General features: G+C 39.5%; 1 protein-coding gene across 5 annotated transcripts in view; it reads left to right on the forward strand.

Annotated features, from left to right (window-relative positions):
* The window catches only part of Wdr7 (WD repeat domain 7), a 283,068-nt gene that overhangs the window by 69,774 nt on the left and 196,024 nt on the right, over nt 1-17,270 (forward strand). For all 5 annotated transcript variants that reach the window (XM_017601032.3, NM_023975.2, NM_001395078.1 and 2 more), the window contains exons 15-16: nt 10,657-11,426; nt 12,953-13,041. In XM_017601032.3, the coding sequence (XP_017456521.1) occupies nt 10,657-11,426; nt 12,953-13,041 (859 nt within the window). The remainder of the gene's footprint in view (nt 1-10,656; nt 11,427-12,952; nt 13,042-17,270) is intronic.

A 17,270-nucleotide genomic window follows, 5' to 3' on the forward strand; every position in this document is an offset into this window, starting at 1 on the left:
TTATGACACATCTTCTACTAAGATCAGTCTTAACAGCTTTCTTAGATGATAACCACATAAGTCATCTTTCTCTGATGACTGCTAAGGCTCGCCCAGGGACTTACACACGTTAGTTAGTGTGTAAGCTCTGCTTATGAGCTCTCGGGCCTTCCTGCCTCACCAGTCATGTGTGAAAGCATGCTCACGTTTCACACATGTATAAAGGAACACCTTTTGTAGGCTGAGGCATGTGCTCTTTTATGTGTGTATGAGTGCGTATCATATGTGCATGTTTTATAGGTTAGGGTAAAACACCTTTACATTTTTCAACTCAGGTCGTCAACATATTTTCTAGTTTGAAACAAATGGGTTTTAAATTTCTATGAATACAATGTCAATGATTCAGTTAACCAGTGAAACTAGATTAAAAGTTATAGCTAAATAACTAACAAGAACTTATTTTTCTAATTATATTATTTTGGGTTATTTTCCATTTTAAAGAATTCTTAAATTAGATATGACTTGTTTAATTATGATGATTTCATAACACCTTCAAATAATGAATTTCCAAGGGACTATCTGAAAGAACTCTTTGGTCCTAATGCCTTATCGACCATATACCTTTTGCATAGTGAGTGTTCAGTGGATTTCTGATTGGCCTGCACAGTGTACAGTCAGCCTAATGCATCATCATATCCTAAGTCAAGGAAAAGCAGTTTGTTCTATGTTTTTAAATTCAGATAGTATTTTGCTTCAGAAATACATTAACCAGGTGTTTTTTTTTTTTTTTAAGAGAAAACAGAGCAATGGAATATATGTGAGATACAGCAGGGTTTTTTTTTTTTTTTTAACCACTCCTTATAAATCTAATTGTAGATCACCAAGGAGCACTAAGGAGGTTCAATGTATGACCTCCGGAGTCAGATCCTCCTAGTCCTCTTATGAGATTCTTTACCTTTCATTCTGCTTTAAGACCTTGACATTATTTTTATAGAAGCATGAAGGTTTTTGACTAATTATAAATATTATAGCAATTTGAAGAATTAAGTTCTTTTAGTATTTATGAAAAAAATCTGTTTTTTAGACCATATAAAATATTTTGAAACTTTTTGGCTTTTATCGTTTATGCTACAGTCCAGTTCAGTAAGCATTTATTGACTAGTTAGGTACTGTGTTTGGCCCTGAGAGCCAAATGAATAAGACATGATATTTACTCTCAGGAAATATGAAGAGATAAATTGTAAAGCCCTGTATCCAATGGTGTGGTGAGAAATGCAGAAACCAGTGCAGATGTCTTCCTAGCCTGAGGTGACTGGGATTGGCTGTTTGGAGGAGGATAAGTGGAATATGTTTAGATTTGGAATGGAGAAGGGCTGCTGTGTGTTCAGCAAAGAAGGGAGTGGAGAGACTCTGTTCAGTCAGTGTTCTTGGAGCTCAGCTGGAGGCCAGTAGTGGTGGGAAAGAGAGGTGAGGTCATCTTGTACCAGGGAAGAGGCTGAAATTTTTACTTTTTATCTCAGTGGCTTTCAAAAATTAAAAAAAAAATCTTTAGAGTTCTTTACTCAAATGGAATTTTACATGAAAGCCAGTCAATAAATTTGATAAGAAGGAGTACAGTGGAGAATTTAAACTCAATAGTTGAATTGAGTTGTATTCAGTGGGAGCCGATGATTGATTGGGTATGAGTAATAAGGAAGGTTTATCAAAGGTCTCCTGATTGACTGATTAGAAAGTGGCTCTATCAAGTCTGGTATTGGAATATGGGCAGGTTTTAGAGGGACAGTGAAGAGCTGTGTGCTTGGTTCACGGTGAACCTGAAGTGCCTGTGTGTCACATATGTCAGGATGTTTGTCAGAAGCTTTAATGTAAGGTGCAGAGACTGGAGGGATTGCTGGAGTGAAGGGATACATAGATTGATGAATTCTTTATATATATATACACACACATGTATGTATATATATAAAATATATATGAATATATAAAAATAAATATATTCACATGTATAATTAAATATATATCTGAAAAATACATATGTTTGGTTCTTAGTTCTATGGAGTGAGATCATCCATTCATATACAGACTCTTAGAAATAGGAGCTTTACCTAGTCACTATTGCTGATGCCAAGAAATGCTTGCTAACAGGAGCCAGATATGGGTGTCTCCTGAGAGGCTCTGACAGTACTGATACAGATGAGGATGCTTGCAGCTAACCATTGGACTGAACAAGGGGACCCCAGTGGAGGAGTTAGAGAAAAGACTGAAGGAGCTGAAGGGGTTTGCAACACCATAGGAAGAACAACAATATCAACCAATCAGACCCCACCAGAGCTCCCACGGACAAAACCACCAGCCAATGAGTACACATGGAGGGATCCATGACTTCAGCTGTACATGTAGCAGAGGATGGCGTTGTCCAGCATTAATGGGAGGAACAGCCCCTTGGTCCTGTGAACATTCATTTTTCCCAATGTAGGCTAATGCCAACTTGAGGTTGGAGAGGTTGGGCAGGGGTGGGAGCATCCTCATAGAAACAGGGAGAGGGGGAGGGATTATGAGAGAGGGGAGGAAAGGGGATAACATTTGGAATGTAAATACATAAAATGTCCAAGAAAAATAAAATAAAAAAGAAATAGCTTTAAATGGAACATGGTAAGGAAGGATTAGGGTAGGAGAAAGAGGAAACATCTGAGGAGAGCCAGAAGAATATGCTGATTAGCAACACCAAGAGGTGCAAGCTAGAAGAGATTGCTCTGTGAAATGCAGTCATCCTTCTACCTTCCAAGGACCAGGTAGGTTTGTCAGTCAGGTCAAAGTATCCCTTCTTCAGATGGTCTTTCCAGGGGCAGAAGGTGTCTGTAAAGGACTGAAGAGTGACTAGGAACAGTGGGTATAGAAATAACAAGAGAAGTTTGTACAAAAGGAGAAGGGGGGAAGGGCAAGGGAGCAGTCAGATGGACATGCAGTTGGAGACAGCAGAGAATGCCCTTGGTTGAGGACAAAGAGCGAGAAGGGAGGGGGAGCTTCAAGACAGGGAAAGGAGAATTGGTTATTGATAAATGAGGAAATGCTTGTGCATTTAAGGGAAATCTATGGGGATGCAGGGCACTGCAGTAGGGGGCTGGGACTGACAGGTTCAGGGCAGAAGAAGCTAAGGAGAAAGAGGGGCTAAATGTGCAGTTGTCATGGGCTAGAATAAAGGCATATGGAAAACAGGGTGCCTTTTCTTGCTGCTGCAGAATTGCAGTCCTGTCAGAAGAGTGGAACAAGGTAGCTCTGAAAGAATGATGGTGGCAAGCATAGGGTCACAGTTGGATGGGGGTGGATGAGATGGTGGTCTTTGAGGAAGTGTGGAACCCACTGACAGGATGCCCCTATGATGGGGGTTACCAGACTGCTACACATTGAAGTCACCTGGGATCTCTAAACAATGCTGCTGCCCAGCTCCCACCACAGCCTTTCTGACTCGGTTTATGCGCAGGTTCAGCAGTGCACTGAGAGCTTCGGGAGGCCCTCAGGTCGGTCTGTGTGCAGCAGCGCTGAGTGAACAGCTGTGGGGAGTTTTCGCCTGTAGAAGGTTGTGGCGCGAATGCTCCGTTTCTCAGTAGCCAGGCTGGTGAGCATGGCTCTGTAATGTCCAGCTGAGTCGGCAGAGGGCGTTACGACTGAAGTCAAGACAGCTAAGGACTGGTGAGGCTCTCTGACTCTGAATCTTCCAAAGAGCTTTTCAAGACTTCGCTGTTTCCCATTAGGTCAGGAGTCTCATAATAAGAACGCAGTGCCATCCAAAAAGCTTTGGACAGGAACAAGGATGGAAAATTGGTTTAAGAATAGCACTTTCACATGTGTCTAGTGAAATAATAGTTTAAAATTCATGCAGATAACCTCCCTTTGAATAAACTAGTAATAAGACTAAGAATATATTATAAGAGCAAGAGCAACGTCAGGTATCCATCATTTTTGCTGTACTGATACTAAACATCCCATCTACAGAGTCAGTGTTTGTGCGTGTGCAGTAAAACCTCTGCGCCATGAACTGTTTTCTTAACTGTGTAATCACATGCTAACATGACTACAAAGAGGTACAAAGCTAGTTGTGCTGGTAAAACATTCCTAGAATGACCAGGAAGGCTATGACTCTGTGACACTGACATTGGAGCTTTAATCTTTTTCAACATAGACTCAGAGTGACACCCCCTAAATTAACAGTGTAGCAGGGGTTCTCATGGCATGTGTGTCCGACAGGAATCTCTGCAGTTCGTAAGCCCCTTGACCACAGCTCTCCCTAACACAGCCATTCCCCACTGCAGGCCCTGCAGTTAGCTTAACTATCTTCAGGTATCTCTGTGACGTGTGCATTTGACACAAGTCAGAGGACAATACTGTGCGTATTCCCATCAGCTGCTCCCAGCCCCTGCAGTAGGTGGTCATTTTTGTTACATGGCAGACAGTAAGCTTGGAGTTAGGGGTCAGCTGTTCATCTCCTCACAGATTGTGCTGCAACAGAGGGCCCTTGTCTTGCTGTTCGCGGCTCTTGGTTCTTTGGCTGCAGCTGGAGGTTGACTCCCTGTCTGCTGTTGAATTTTACTATATTACTTTTCAGTCTGAATATTATTTAATAATTATTATGTAATAATAGCATCCAGTCTTTATAAGAAATACCTTCAGAATGTTTCTTATGTAAGACATACCATTTGTATTTGATATTTATAACTACACATTATTTATGTTCTGCTAATAAATTCCATTAAAATATAAAAGCTATACTCCTTGATATGTTTAATATCATTTCTTGGTCTGTATTTAGTTAGCTGCTTATTAGGGGAAGCACATGGAAAGGAAAAGATAGACTGTATTACTGTATTATCATTCACACATGACCATGCATTCTCATCCTGCAAGGACAGATTCTTAAGAGGAGTGTAGCGTTGTCTGTTCCGGACGAGATCGCATGCCCAGGGTGGTGTCATGGACATAGTGTTGAGCTCCAGAGTGACAGGATTCTCTGAGGCACTTCCCTGAGCCTGCTCACTAGCATGAAGAAACACTAGTGTGGCAGCAGAGGGCGCCAGACAACCACGCTGGGCATACAGATTTCCTTGTTATTTTTTCACGTCCCCGAATCTCTTCCTTTCTCCTTCCTCCCTCCCTTTTTATCTTGATACCTAGAATAGTTAATGTGGAGGCCATGTTGTGAATAGTTTCTAGTAGGTGGGGAGAATTTCCCTCCCTCAGCTACCTGAGAGCATTTTAAAAGTCCAACATGACATCTAATTTATTGAGTGCACCGTTACACTTACTATTATGCACGAGAACTTAGACGTCCCTTCATAGAACTTCTGTCAGTAAGATATCGCCTACCAGACCAAGGGGAAAGTTATCGTTCCTCTCTGTTTCCTGTGAAATAGTTTTTGATATAAGTCAATTTTTATATCTTATATAGGAAACTTGTTATTTAAAATGTACAGTATAATTCTTATACCCATTCAGTTGTGCACTTCATAAAATAGTAAATTCATATTTGTTTGGCATATTTTCTTTTGCAATCTCTTTTTTCAGTATTTATTTAAAGAGGTATCTGTGCTGCATGTCAGACGTATGCGCATTTTCTAACCTGTCCTCCTGTCCTTAGGGTCTCTAGTCACTGATTTCAAAGCTGATATATATGTATATGTATATATTTGTATATATATTATATATATATGTATGTATATATAATGTGTGTCAAATTTTAATGGCTATAGAGACTCATTTGTTAAAGTGGCCACCATACAAGCATTTGGAGCTGCCTGAGTTTGAATCACTGAGCCTGACTGGTGGTCGTGGCAGTGCTGTAATCTCAGAGCTGGAGAGGCGGCACAGGGCGAGCTCCATCAGCAAGGCTGAGCAGGATGCTCCGTTTAAAAAAGCTGTGGCTAAGAGGAAGACATCTCACATCAGCCTTGGCCTACATACACCCAGACACATACACCTGACACAGCCTCTCTCTCTCTCTCTCTCTCTCTCTCTCTCTCTCTCTCTCTCTCTCTGTCTGTCTGTCTCTCTCTCTCTCTCTCTCACACACACACACACACACACACACGCACGCACACACACATGTCAATGTTTCTGCTTTGCATTTGATTCTGAATATCAGCTGGCATAATACTTGGTAGTACAAATCAACTATTTTCGATAAAACCCATATCAAATGATATTATAGATTTGATTCAGGAAGAATAATAAATCACAAGACTATTTAAAGATAGCATTGAAAACTGTGTTATTGAATAATGATTTCAAAGTAAGTGAGCTTTCAAGTCAGGATCAATGAAGTGAATGGTGAGAGAGTAAAGTTTCGTGTAGACAGTGGATAAAATGGAATACACTTAAAGTCCGAAACCCATTAAAGACACTTAAAACATAATCCTGGTATTCAGAGGCAATGCTTTCAGATGTCTCAACAGATATGATTTTATCTAGAGTATATTCAATTATATAAAATGATCAAAACTTATATCTACATGTCATCATTTTTTCTGCTGAACATTCTGGATCGTTATGTTTTGTTTGTGGGGCCTACCATATCTGACATGTGTTCTGCATGTCATGCGTGTGTGGGTGAGCGTGCTAGGACGAGAACTCTGTCATTTGTTCTGGGTTTTACATGAGAGATGTTTTTGTTTTTGTTTTTCTAACATTCTTGCCTCAGGTTCACTTTCTGTTGTAAGTCATCGGTTCATTATTTTTCTCCTAGGTTTTTTTTTTTTTTTTTGTTATTTTTAAAGCAGAATTTCCTTAAGACTTTAAATGGTGTCAGGCGTGTTGGCAGATGTCTTTAAAAACCCAGCACTGTGAAAGCAGAGGCAGGTGGGTATTTGTGTCTCCAGGACAGGCGGGGATACACAGAGACTTTGCCTCAAAAACAAAAGAAATCTCACGTGGCTGAAGGTGTACTTCCTCCACACAGAAAATGAAATTACAATAAATTAAATACTTGAAATAGGCATAGGATAAATCTGTGTCCGAGCCTGTTATTACAGTTGCATTCCCTAGCAAGTTGTAGACTCAGTCATTGATATATACTTTATAATTTAACCTTCCTTTTTTGTCTTTCTTAAGTAAATTTTCAACTAATTTTTAAAGGACGAATACTTTGTTTTCTCTCAGGCATATTATACACCATAGGTCACTCCTCGTATAACTGTTGAATAGAATCCTGCTCTGAGATACTTTAAGGGGAACTCTTTCTACACGTTCCAGCAGATCTAAGAAATGGACAGAGTGAACTTCTTCATCAGTTAACTTTGAAATTGTCACAATACATGATGATTCGAACAAATCAGTCTGGTCCTGGGTGGTTTTATCATTAACCCACAAAAACTTTGTAATTTACTAGATGTTTTTGTTCCTTTTTCTATAGTTTATCTTAGCATCACACACTAGAAAACTAGGCATTCGAGTGATGAACTCAGCCATTTCTTTACCTTTAGCCAAAATGTCATTCTCAAGCTTTGGTGGGCATCTGCTTTTCGTTGTGACAAGTCTTCTAACTCAGGGTTCTGGTTATGAGGTTCTGGTGACTGGAGAAATGATGCTCATCTACTGAGGGATGCCAAGTCGACTCCCTCCCTTTTCCCTTCAGCCTTACTCTGAAAAAATATCTATGTATTCGTCTTGGTGTTGGTTTCCTTTTATATCTTGCATTCCCTTTTTGTTTACATTGCTATTAGGTTCCGTTTTTAATCACACAGAGCACATTCAGTATCTTTGTAACAAAGGGCCTTCAAACCTCACACCTAGACATGGTATTAATTAGATAAGGTTTTTGTTGTGAGCATGTGGTTGTCTGCTGGGACAGCTTCAGAAAGAGATACAGATGCCCGCAGAGCTGGGGTGCTGATGGGCACATGTGTGGCTGACATCCAATGAGATAGCCGACTTGAAGTCTGTCTACCTCGTGTTTTCCCTCTTTCTCTTTTTCAAGCCCTTCTCACTGCTCCGGTAACTTTTTAGCCAGACTTGTTTGACTTTATGTAGTTTGACTGGCAATAGTCTCCTTTTCCTAAGAGAATGCTGCAGCTGTTTGGTGGAAAGGATGTTATGTAGAGGAGCGCTGGGAAGACTTCATTTGACTCGATGTTACAAATTCCCTCACACCTCGCCTCAGCACTGTGCACCCGAGACTGTGCTATTTCTGTGACACAGCAGTGATGAGAACAGTTCCTGGGCGTTGGCAACAGCTTAGGATGTGGTAGCTGGGATTCACAACAGTCAGTCTCATATGTAAGTTTCCCGCGTGACTCACGTGACTCATTGCTCGAGGGTACTAAGCACTGAGCATGGTGCGTGACGTTACATGTTACGTGTGCAAGCACAGTCCTCACTCTGCCCCATCGCTCACATTCTTGGGGTTATGGCACCTTTAACTTGCTCACATGGGTGATGTCTACTGCCTCCCGCTCCATGTCCATGACCCTGCTCTTGTTCCTGGTAAGCTAACAGCACTGAGTCTAGTCATGTGACTCCCTCATCTGGATAGTTGTTCTCTGACATCACTGTGTAAAGTTGTATATTTACTTTATCTAAGGGAATTCATTAGACTTTTATACCTCCCTAGCCACACTAATTCAGATCTGATGCTCAGGGACCTAAATTTCACCAAAACTGCGATGTTCAGGTTTGCAAAGTAATGTTCAAAAGCGGTGCATGGTCTTGTGAGCTCTTAGTGAATTGTGGCCCGCCTTCCTCCTCTTGACCACCTGTGGGTTCCTTCAGCATCCGCCCTGTGATTTCCACTGCACTCAATGAGTGCTCTCTGCTTGCTCCACTTAGCTCCTGTAATTCACCCAAGATAGACTTCTCTGCTGTGACTATTAAATAGTGAAGCTATATCTTATGAGGTATATTCTTTAGGTTGTTTACTGTATGTAGTATAGAAAGATTTATAGCCTCCTATAAACATCATTCAATTCAGAGAAGGTTATGCAATAGAGGCAATGATAACATCTGCTTGAATGATTGTGTGAGTGATTTTGGAAGCTGCACAGCTTGAGATACTTTGTGAATGATGATAGAGGAGATGGAGAAGGAATGTGGTCCTCGTGTAAATGTGTGCAAACGTCCTCCTCTCGGAGGCTGTTTCTGGAAAGGATAAGTGATTTGGTGTTACGTTATTGGATGGCCTTGAGGGGTGAAATGGGACCAGCAGCGGCACGTTCTGAATGGTGTCTCGTGCTTTGCAGAGAAGTCTGGACTTCTGCTCAAGTTATAAAATGCTACTGATAATCTCAAGCTACAAGGATAGTCAGGGCGGATGGAAATGGAGACAGGGTGCCAGTTAGGGGGACTTATAACCGTTCCATGACGAGTTGGTGAGCAATAGGAATAATTCTGTAAGACTTTTAGTGTTCTTTGATCATTCGGCTAGAGTGTTTGGTTGTGTAGAATGAATAAGGCATAGTTAGTTTGTTCATGATTTGAAATTGCCTCACAGAGAAAGGAAGTTATACATTGTAACTATACATTTTTGAGATATCCAAGTATCTGGGGCGTAGTGACTGTAAAATGTTAGGGGAACTAACCTCTGTGGGCTAACCTTTTCCTGGGATAATTGAGAGTCCTCTCCTCAGTATAAATGAGATATAGTTAACGAAGAAAACGTATATATTAATGAAAACACTCACTCATACTGCTTTAACGTGCATCTATGTTGTGATTGAGGATTAGGGTCATAGGAGAGAAGGATGTTACGGAGAATGAGAAAGACTCATGCCAAAGGACACATGAGAGGAGCTGTGTGTCACGGGTCACAGATAAGGTTCAGGAGCCTGGGGAAGCTGAATGGAGAGTTTATAAATGGGCCTTGAATTTGGGCTTAAGGAATCTATATTTTATTCTGTAGTTTTAATTTTTTAGTTATGAAAAATAGCATGTGTTAATTATGTGCAGATATATACTAAACATTCTGATTCCTTCAGAAAAATAATTGCTGTTTACCTTCTGGCTAACATTTCTTCCCATCCTCTCTTGCAGCATTTATATATGGGCATTCTGAATTTTACACATGTACATGCACACACACAAACACTCCTAAGTGAAGTGTACAGTATGCACTTGTATCTCCACAAGCCATTCTCAGACACAGAAAAACGTGGAGCCCTGCCTCAAAGCTGCCCCAATTCTCTCCACTCTCACTAGATTTAGCTAAAATGGACAGTAAGTAAAGGAGAGAAATAGAAGGAACATGGTCAGGATTGCTGTGGTTGTGTGATCTCAAAACCGAAAGACCTGATTGTGTCTTTCTGGAGAGTGTGTAAGCAGCACAGGATTCCTATGTGGGGTGCTGCAGACTGACCGGCAGCTTCTGCTGTGCACCTACAAGTCATTTTCGGAGTCCACTGATGATTCCGAAACCAATTTTAATGAGTATGGAGACTCCCACTTCAGTAGTAAGCCTTTATTAATGTATACTTGGTTTTAACTAACTGTTATTCTAATGGTTGTGTCAGTGTAAAGTTCTCCTGATTGCATATGCTCATATCTTTTACATGTTGCTGGTTGGCAAGGATATGTTAATGACCCAGAAGCCCTACAAAGGCAGCTTCATCAGCTTTAATCCAGCTATTTATTGCTCATTAATGAGTGTTGAAATTAAACACGTTGAATTGTAACTATTTCTTTAAAAAATATTTATTACAGGGGAATTTACCTAAATATTCTCATAACTCCCTGATGGTTCAAGCAATAAAGACAAACCTAACAGACCCGGATATCCATGTGCTTTTCTTTGATGTGGAAGCTTTGATTATTCAACTCCTGACTGAAGAAGCCTCTAGGCCGAATACTGCACTTATTTCCCCAGAGAATCTGCAGAAAGCATCTGGCAGTTCAGACAAAGGGGGCTCTTTCCTGACTGGAAAACGAGCGGCAGTTCTTTTCCAGCAAGTGAAAGAAACTATCAAAGAGAACATAAAGGAGCACCTCCTTGATGAGGAGGAGGACGAGGAAGAGGTGATGAGGCAGAGGAGGGAAGAAAGTGACCCTGAGTACCGGGCCAGCAAGTCCAAACCACTTACCCTACTAGAATACAACCTTACTATGGATACCGCAAAATTATTCATGTCCTGTCTCCACGCCTGGGGTTTGAATGAAGTTCTGGATGAAGTTTGCCTCGATCGCCTCGGCATGCTGAAACCACACTGCACAGTGTCCTTTGGTCTCCTATCCAGAGGAGGTCATATGTCCTTGATGCTTCCTGGTTATAATCAGGCTGCTGGAAAGCTACTGCAGGCGAAAGCAGAAGCAGGACGGAAGGGGCCAGCAACGGAGAGCGTAGGCAAGGGGACCTACACAGTGTCCCGAGCGGTCACCACGCAACATCTGTTGTCCATCATATCTCTGGCAAATACTTTAATGAGCATGACCAATGCGACGTTCATTGGAGATCACATGAAGAAGGGCCCCACCAGGTGTGATCATGAGGTTTAATCTTATTCTTTGTTTTCCAAAGGGCTAGGAGAACCATATTTTATATTTGATTCTTGACTCTGCACACATTCTCCACTTTAGTCACATTAGTGATTTCCCATTTAAATCGTAAAGTGGACATTTCTAAAATGCCAAGTTTAAAACATGATAAAATTTTAGCACTGTTTTGTGTGTGTGTGTGTGTGTGTGTGTGTGTGTGTGTGTGTGTGTGTGTGTCCATCTCTATATATGTTTAAGTGGATTTACAATGTAGGAGTTGGTCACAGAGGATGACTCTTGAGTAAATAAAATCTTAATTTTTTTTTATTTAAGATAATTTTTTTTCTGTGATAACTCTGACTGGTCTGGAACTCAATATAGACAAGACTGGCCATGAACTCACAGACTGGCCCCTGGCTATTGGGGTTAAAGGTGTGTGCCACCACAGTTGGCAATGTTTATTTTTTAATTGTGTGTTTGTATTTGGGTCTGTGCATGTGTGAATGCAGGTGCCTGTGGCTTTCAGAAGAGGGTGTTATCCCCTGGAGTTGGAGTTAAACTTGGTTATGAGCTGCACAATGTGGGTTTTGGGAACCATGCTGGTCCTCTTCAAGAGCAGTGCGTGCTTTTAACTGCTGAGCCTTGTCTTTGAGCTCTGTAAATACAACCTTAATTTATAGCTTCTGGACGTTTGAACTGATACTCAGTTCAAAATGTGTGTCTGTTCATAATGTTTCTCATTGTAATCTGTATGCAGTAACAGTGTGCCCACGTACTTGCACTGGAGTGTGGTAATAAGTACAGTCCATAATGTGCAAAATATGGGGAGAAAAATAACTTTAAAAACAGAATAGTTTTAAAACAGACTGTTTTGATGTTTTTACAATACTTAGCCTGAGTGCTATTTTCCATTTTACCAAAGTTATGAAGACAACTTATTATTACACTTCATTAAAAGTTGACCATGTCAGGTTTTATTAAACCTAAGAGACCCATATGTAGCATTTATTTTATGTCATGCTCTGTTCTAGTTACTTGTACAAAAATTCAGTGTCCTTAATCTGGTAAATACTTTGATATATGGAATTGCTGAGCCAGAATCCAAATGAGACAGTTTATCTGTGGATTCCAAGATTTCTTTATGCTTTATCGCCGTGTATATGAATGCTTTTCAGATTAGTCTATTTTTCCATAAATTCCTGTGCGCTGAGCTCCCAGGATGCTAACAGTAAGGGATGGCTAAGGATGATTTTGACTTTTCAACTGTAGTTCACTGGAACATTCAAAAGTATGTGTTAAGACTAACAGAAAGTATACATTTCATTTCAAAAGTTTATATTTTCTACTTCATAATCATGTAATTATTTTACTGGAATTTGAAACATAAATAAGTACGAAACTTACAAAACGGTCATCTGTTTGAAATAGTAAGATGAAAATGTCCTCTGTGTGTTTTTCATGTAGAGGATAACAATTGGAACCTCTCTGGAAATAGGAAAATGTTCAATGCCTTTTTCTTCTTTTAAAGGCCGCCTAGACCAGGCACCCCAGACCTTTCTAAGGCAAGGGATTCCCCCCCAGCCTCCAGTAACATTGTGCAAGGACAGATTAAACAAGGTAAAATTGAATCTTATAAGTAATTGACATGGCATTTCAGCTGTAGAAACGGAGAGGGCATTGCTAATGTATAATCATAATATTTTGTTTGTCTCAGATTGTTAAAAGAGAGAAAAGTTGTTATATTCCAGATGTAAATATGGATAATTAAGATGTCACTTAAAAGTAAATCAGATTTATTTGGAAATTGATAACCGAGCATATTTCAGATAATTTCATTATATTGTCTTTGGTCTAATTTGTATGTATTAGGACCACCTTCACGTGACAACAATAGTTAACTGGGTATCTTAAGTTTAAAAGTGATACCTGTTTTGAACTCTGCATGGGAATGTTTGAATTCACAGGTTTATGCTGTCACTTGTGCTCTACTGTCTGCCAGTGGTGTCTGTGTTGCTATACATAAGTCAAAATGCCCAACAAACTGTCCTTTGTATTTAAATAATTATATATATAACTTTCCTTTTTAGCTTTGTGTTTCGTTTGTGAGCAGGAGGGGAAAGGATGCATTTATCCTCTTTTTGAAATCAATCCTAAAAACTTTTGTGAATTAACATACTACTACCCTTTTATTTATGTTTTCTAGCCTTTTAATACTAACAAATGAAATACCCACCCCTCCACATATACCAAGAATGTTAGGGGGGCCACTTGTGCTCACATAAGTGTCTTGGGCCAAGATCAGTGCTGGATTTCCTGGAATGAGATGACGTTTAACAGACTTAAATGGCATGCCTGTGGTTTAGACAATAGTAAATGCTTCCCAGCGTCCGTCCATCCTTATCACGGACAGTGGGCTCCCATGCTCTGCACCCTTCCTTTCTAGTTCTTCAGACCCATGGGGCTCCTTTCTTATTTCTCTGTCCTTCATAAAGTTATAGAATCACTTTTGCATGGTTTACATTATCAACATAAAAATGACATGTAGTTGTATTTAGATAATGTATTTAGAGCATGCATTGTACATGTACAAAAGCGCACAAAGCAGAAATGTCTGCATAAACTGAGCATCCTTGTAACCATACCCATAGAGAAGGCCCAGAACTCAGATGGCACTGCAGAAGCTCCTGCGTGTTCCCCACTCTGTCTCCCTCACAGAAGTCCCTGCGTGTTCCCTACTCTGTCTCCCTCACAGAAGCTCCATATATGTTCCCCTCTCTATCTCTCTCCCTCTCCTGAAGAGGCTCCCAGTTGAACATCCCTCTTCTGGGATCTGAATCTGAAATGATTGAGGATATGAATTTTGAATGTCTTCAAGATGATAGAGTATGTCTCACATAGCAAATTATAGTAAGAACAAGGTGCCCTTAAAACAATCAGGCTCAATGCCAAGCAACTAGAGCTTCCAGGGACTAAGCCACTACCTAAAGACTATACATGGACTGACCCTGGACTCTGACCCCATAGGTAGCAATGAATATCCTAGTAAGAGCACCAGTGGAAGGGGAAGCCCTGGGTCCTGCTAAGACTGAACCCACAGTGAACTAGTCTATGGGGGGAGGGCGGCAATGGGGGGAGGGTTGGGAGGGGAACACCCATAAGGAAGGGGAGGGGGGAGGGGGATGTTTGCCCGGAAACCGGGAAAGGGAATAACACTCGAAATGTATATAAGAAATACTCAAGTTAATAAAAAAAAAAAAAAAAAAAAAAAAAAAAAACAATCAGGCTGAAGAGCAGGCTGTATAAACAGACGGACTCTCTGTTTAAACGTGACTCTTCTCTGCAGCTCATCACGATGCACGATATTCCAGAATTAGAAAAAGCAGCAGCTTTTAAAGTGCTTTTGGAAATTTTCTGGTGACCTCTTTCCTTTTTATTTACTTTAAAATTTTTTCTTTGCTGTCGTATCATATTTAAATTCTTAACCTTTATGATTTATTTTGCATTTCCTGAGATTTGCTTGAGCTCTTTTATCATATAGGACCTATATTCTTTTCTTTGGCCTCTACCGTCAGACTTTTCAGTTTTATTGCATTAGAACTGTACTTTGTCACTTTTGTTGTGTGCATTATAAGTTGAGTGCATAGACAACAGTTTATACGTATTTTTCCCTGTTCAGATTTTTTCCAGTATACTCTTTATTGCATGAAAAAGATACCCTTATATTATTAATTTGTTGATATTTTAATTTATTAATAGTTATTGACTTTAGTTAGATTTTCTTCCTCTATCTGTCGAAATGATTTTATAATTTTTCTCTTTTCTTCGTGAGATAAAAATTTTTGATGTTTTTGTTTGAAAATCACTTGGAATATAGAACATACTTTATTATGATGACTTATTTGTTTTATAGGTTATTACATATAACTTGTAAAATTTGTTTGAAATGTGTAGTGGTCATGGGGATTTCACTGTGTAGTTTCATTTCTGATAATGGCTCTCTGGCAGGGTGGTGGCCTCAGCGAGTTAGTGAAGGAGGACTCTTTGACTTTTCTGTGGAGTGTGTGTGGATGACTGTGATTGACTCTTGGGTTGTCTTACTCGTTAGCCGAGAGCTGCAGGGTTCAAATACATTTTTAAACTATGTATTTTAATTTTTAATATATTTTAAGTTATTATAATTTTTGTTTTTTGCTTTTTGTCTTTTCATTTTAATAATTTTGTTTGCACACTTTCTACAAATTTATCAGGTAGAAAAATTATAGAATTCTTAGAATTTTCTTTTTCATTTCTGTTATTCGTCTTCAATTTTTTTTTTAAAAATCCAGATAGCCTAGTATGAAACAACTTTTAGGTCTTCTCTAAGACCTAGCTCAGTTGAATTCTAAGATTTTTCTACTTTCTAGGTGTTTGGTTTATATTTATTAGCATCTCGTTATTTCTGGTAAGTTCACTCCTAAATGTCTGGTTTCATTTTATGGGAACCCGAGGTTAGTTAATGAGATATGGCTGTTCCCCCATACTCTCATCTCCAGCCTGACATTTCTTCCCGAATACTGCTTGGCGGCTCCCACACTTCCCATTGCTGCGCTTCTATTTATCAGCAGTTAATTTAGTGAGGATATATTTAATTTTTCCAATTTTCCAAGGTTTTCCAAGAATGTGTCTGGGTTCTCATTGATAGTGAAGTAATATTATTTGATTGATTGTAATCTTTTCGAATGTTCCCAATTCACTGTATTTATGTCTTCAAAAGTAACTGTGTGTTTGCGGCATGTATGTGTCAATATGTTCATATGCTGTGAGACTGCTAAATCAAGCTGATTATTAAATGTGTTAGGTTACCAGTGTGCACATCTGTGTAGATGTGTATGTGCACACGTAAGACGTTTACAGTCTGATGTTAGGCGGAGGATTTTATAAAGTCAGCTCAGTTTGTTCAGTGATACTTAATATACAACTGATCATTGTCTGCCTTCTTGTCTGTATTAAGTAAATAAATACTATGAAATCCCGACACCATAATTATTCCTTTGCTTCCTCACACTTCTGTGAGATTTCTTTCATTTTTAACTCTGTTAGCTACATAAGCATTTGGACTGTCATTCTTATTATTTGGCCCAATTTTGTATAAATGACTAGTCTTTATGCTTGCTTGTACTTTTTTCTAAAATATACTCCATTTTTAATACTCAGCATCTTTAGTTACTATGTTAGTCATATAACTTCTCATCCTTTTGCTTTCTGTCTACTTGGGGCTTTGTATTTAAGGTATGTTTCTTATGTAGGTATCATGTAATATATGTTTTGTTCTTTTAACTAATGTGATTTAATTTGGTTTGTTTTTTAAGAGGGTTTCTCATGTAGCCCTGGCTGTCCTGAAACATGCTATATAGACCAGGCTGGCCTAGACTTTGCAGAGACTGCTCTGCCTTTGCCTTCCCAATGCGGGATGGAAGGTGTGTGCCACTGTATCTGGTTGCAATTTACTTCTATGAGATTGGAAATTATTTTACATAGTGCTTCAAATATTTTTCTTTCCAGTAGTCTCTTTATGTATATATTAGTCTGCCTAAAATTGCCTCATATGCCATTGATGCCTTAAATTCTTAATATTCTATTCATTTGCTTGTTTATACATGCTTTTGCTTGTTTACTTACTTTTATATGTTTGTGTGTATGTCCATGCCCACAGTGCCATAGGCTACATGTGGAAGTCAGAGGACAAATCCCTGCAGCTCTCAGGTCTTTCAGTTGGCTGTGCCTGCTTCTGTGCACCGAGGTAGACCACTTTTATGCCTCCCTTCCATATTTTAATTTAGGCTCTATGCCAGCAGTTTTCATATAAT

Source organism: Rattus norvegicus, chromosome 18, assembly GCF_036323735.1.
Source record: "Rattus norvegicus strain BN/NHsdMcwi chromosome 18, GRCr8, whole genome shotgun sequence".
NCBI lineage: Eukaryota > Metazoa > Chordata > Mammalia > Rodentia > Muridae > Rattus > Rattus norvegicus.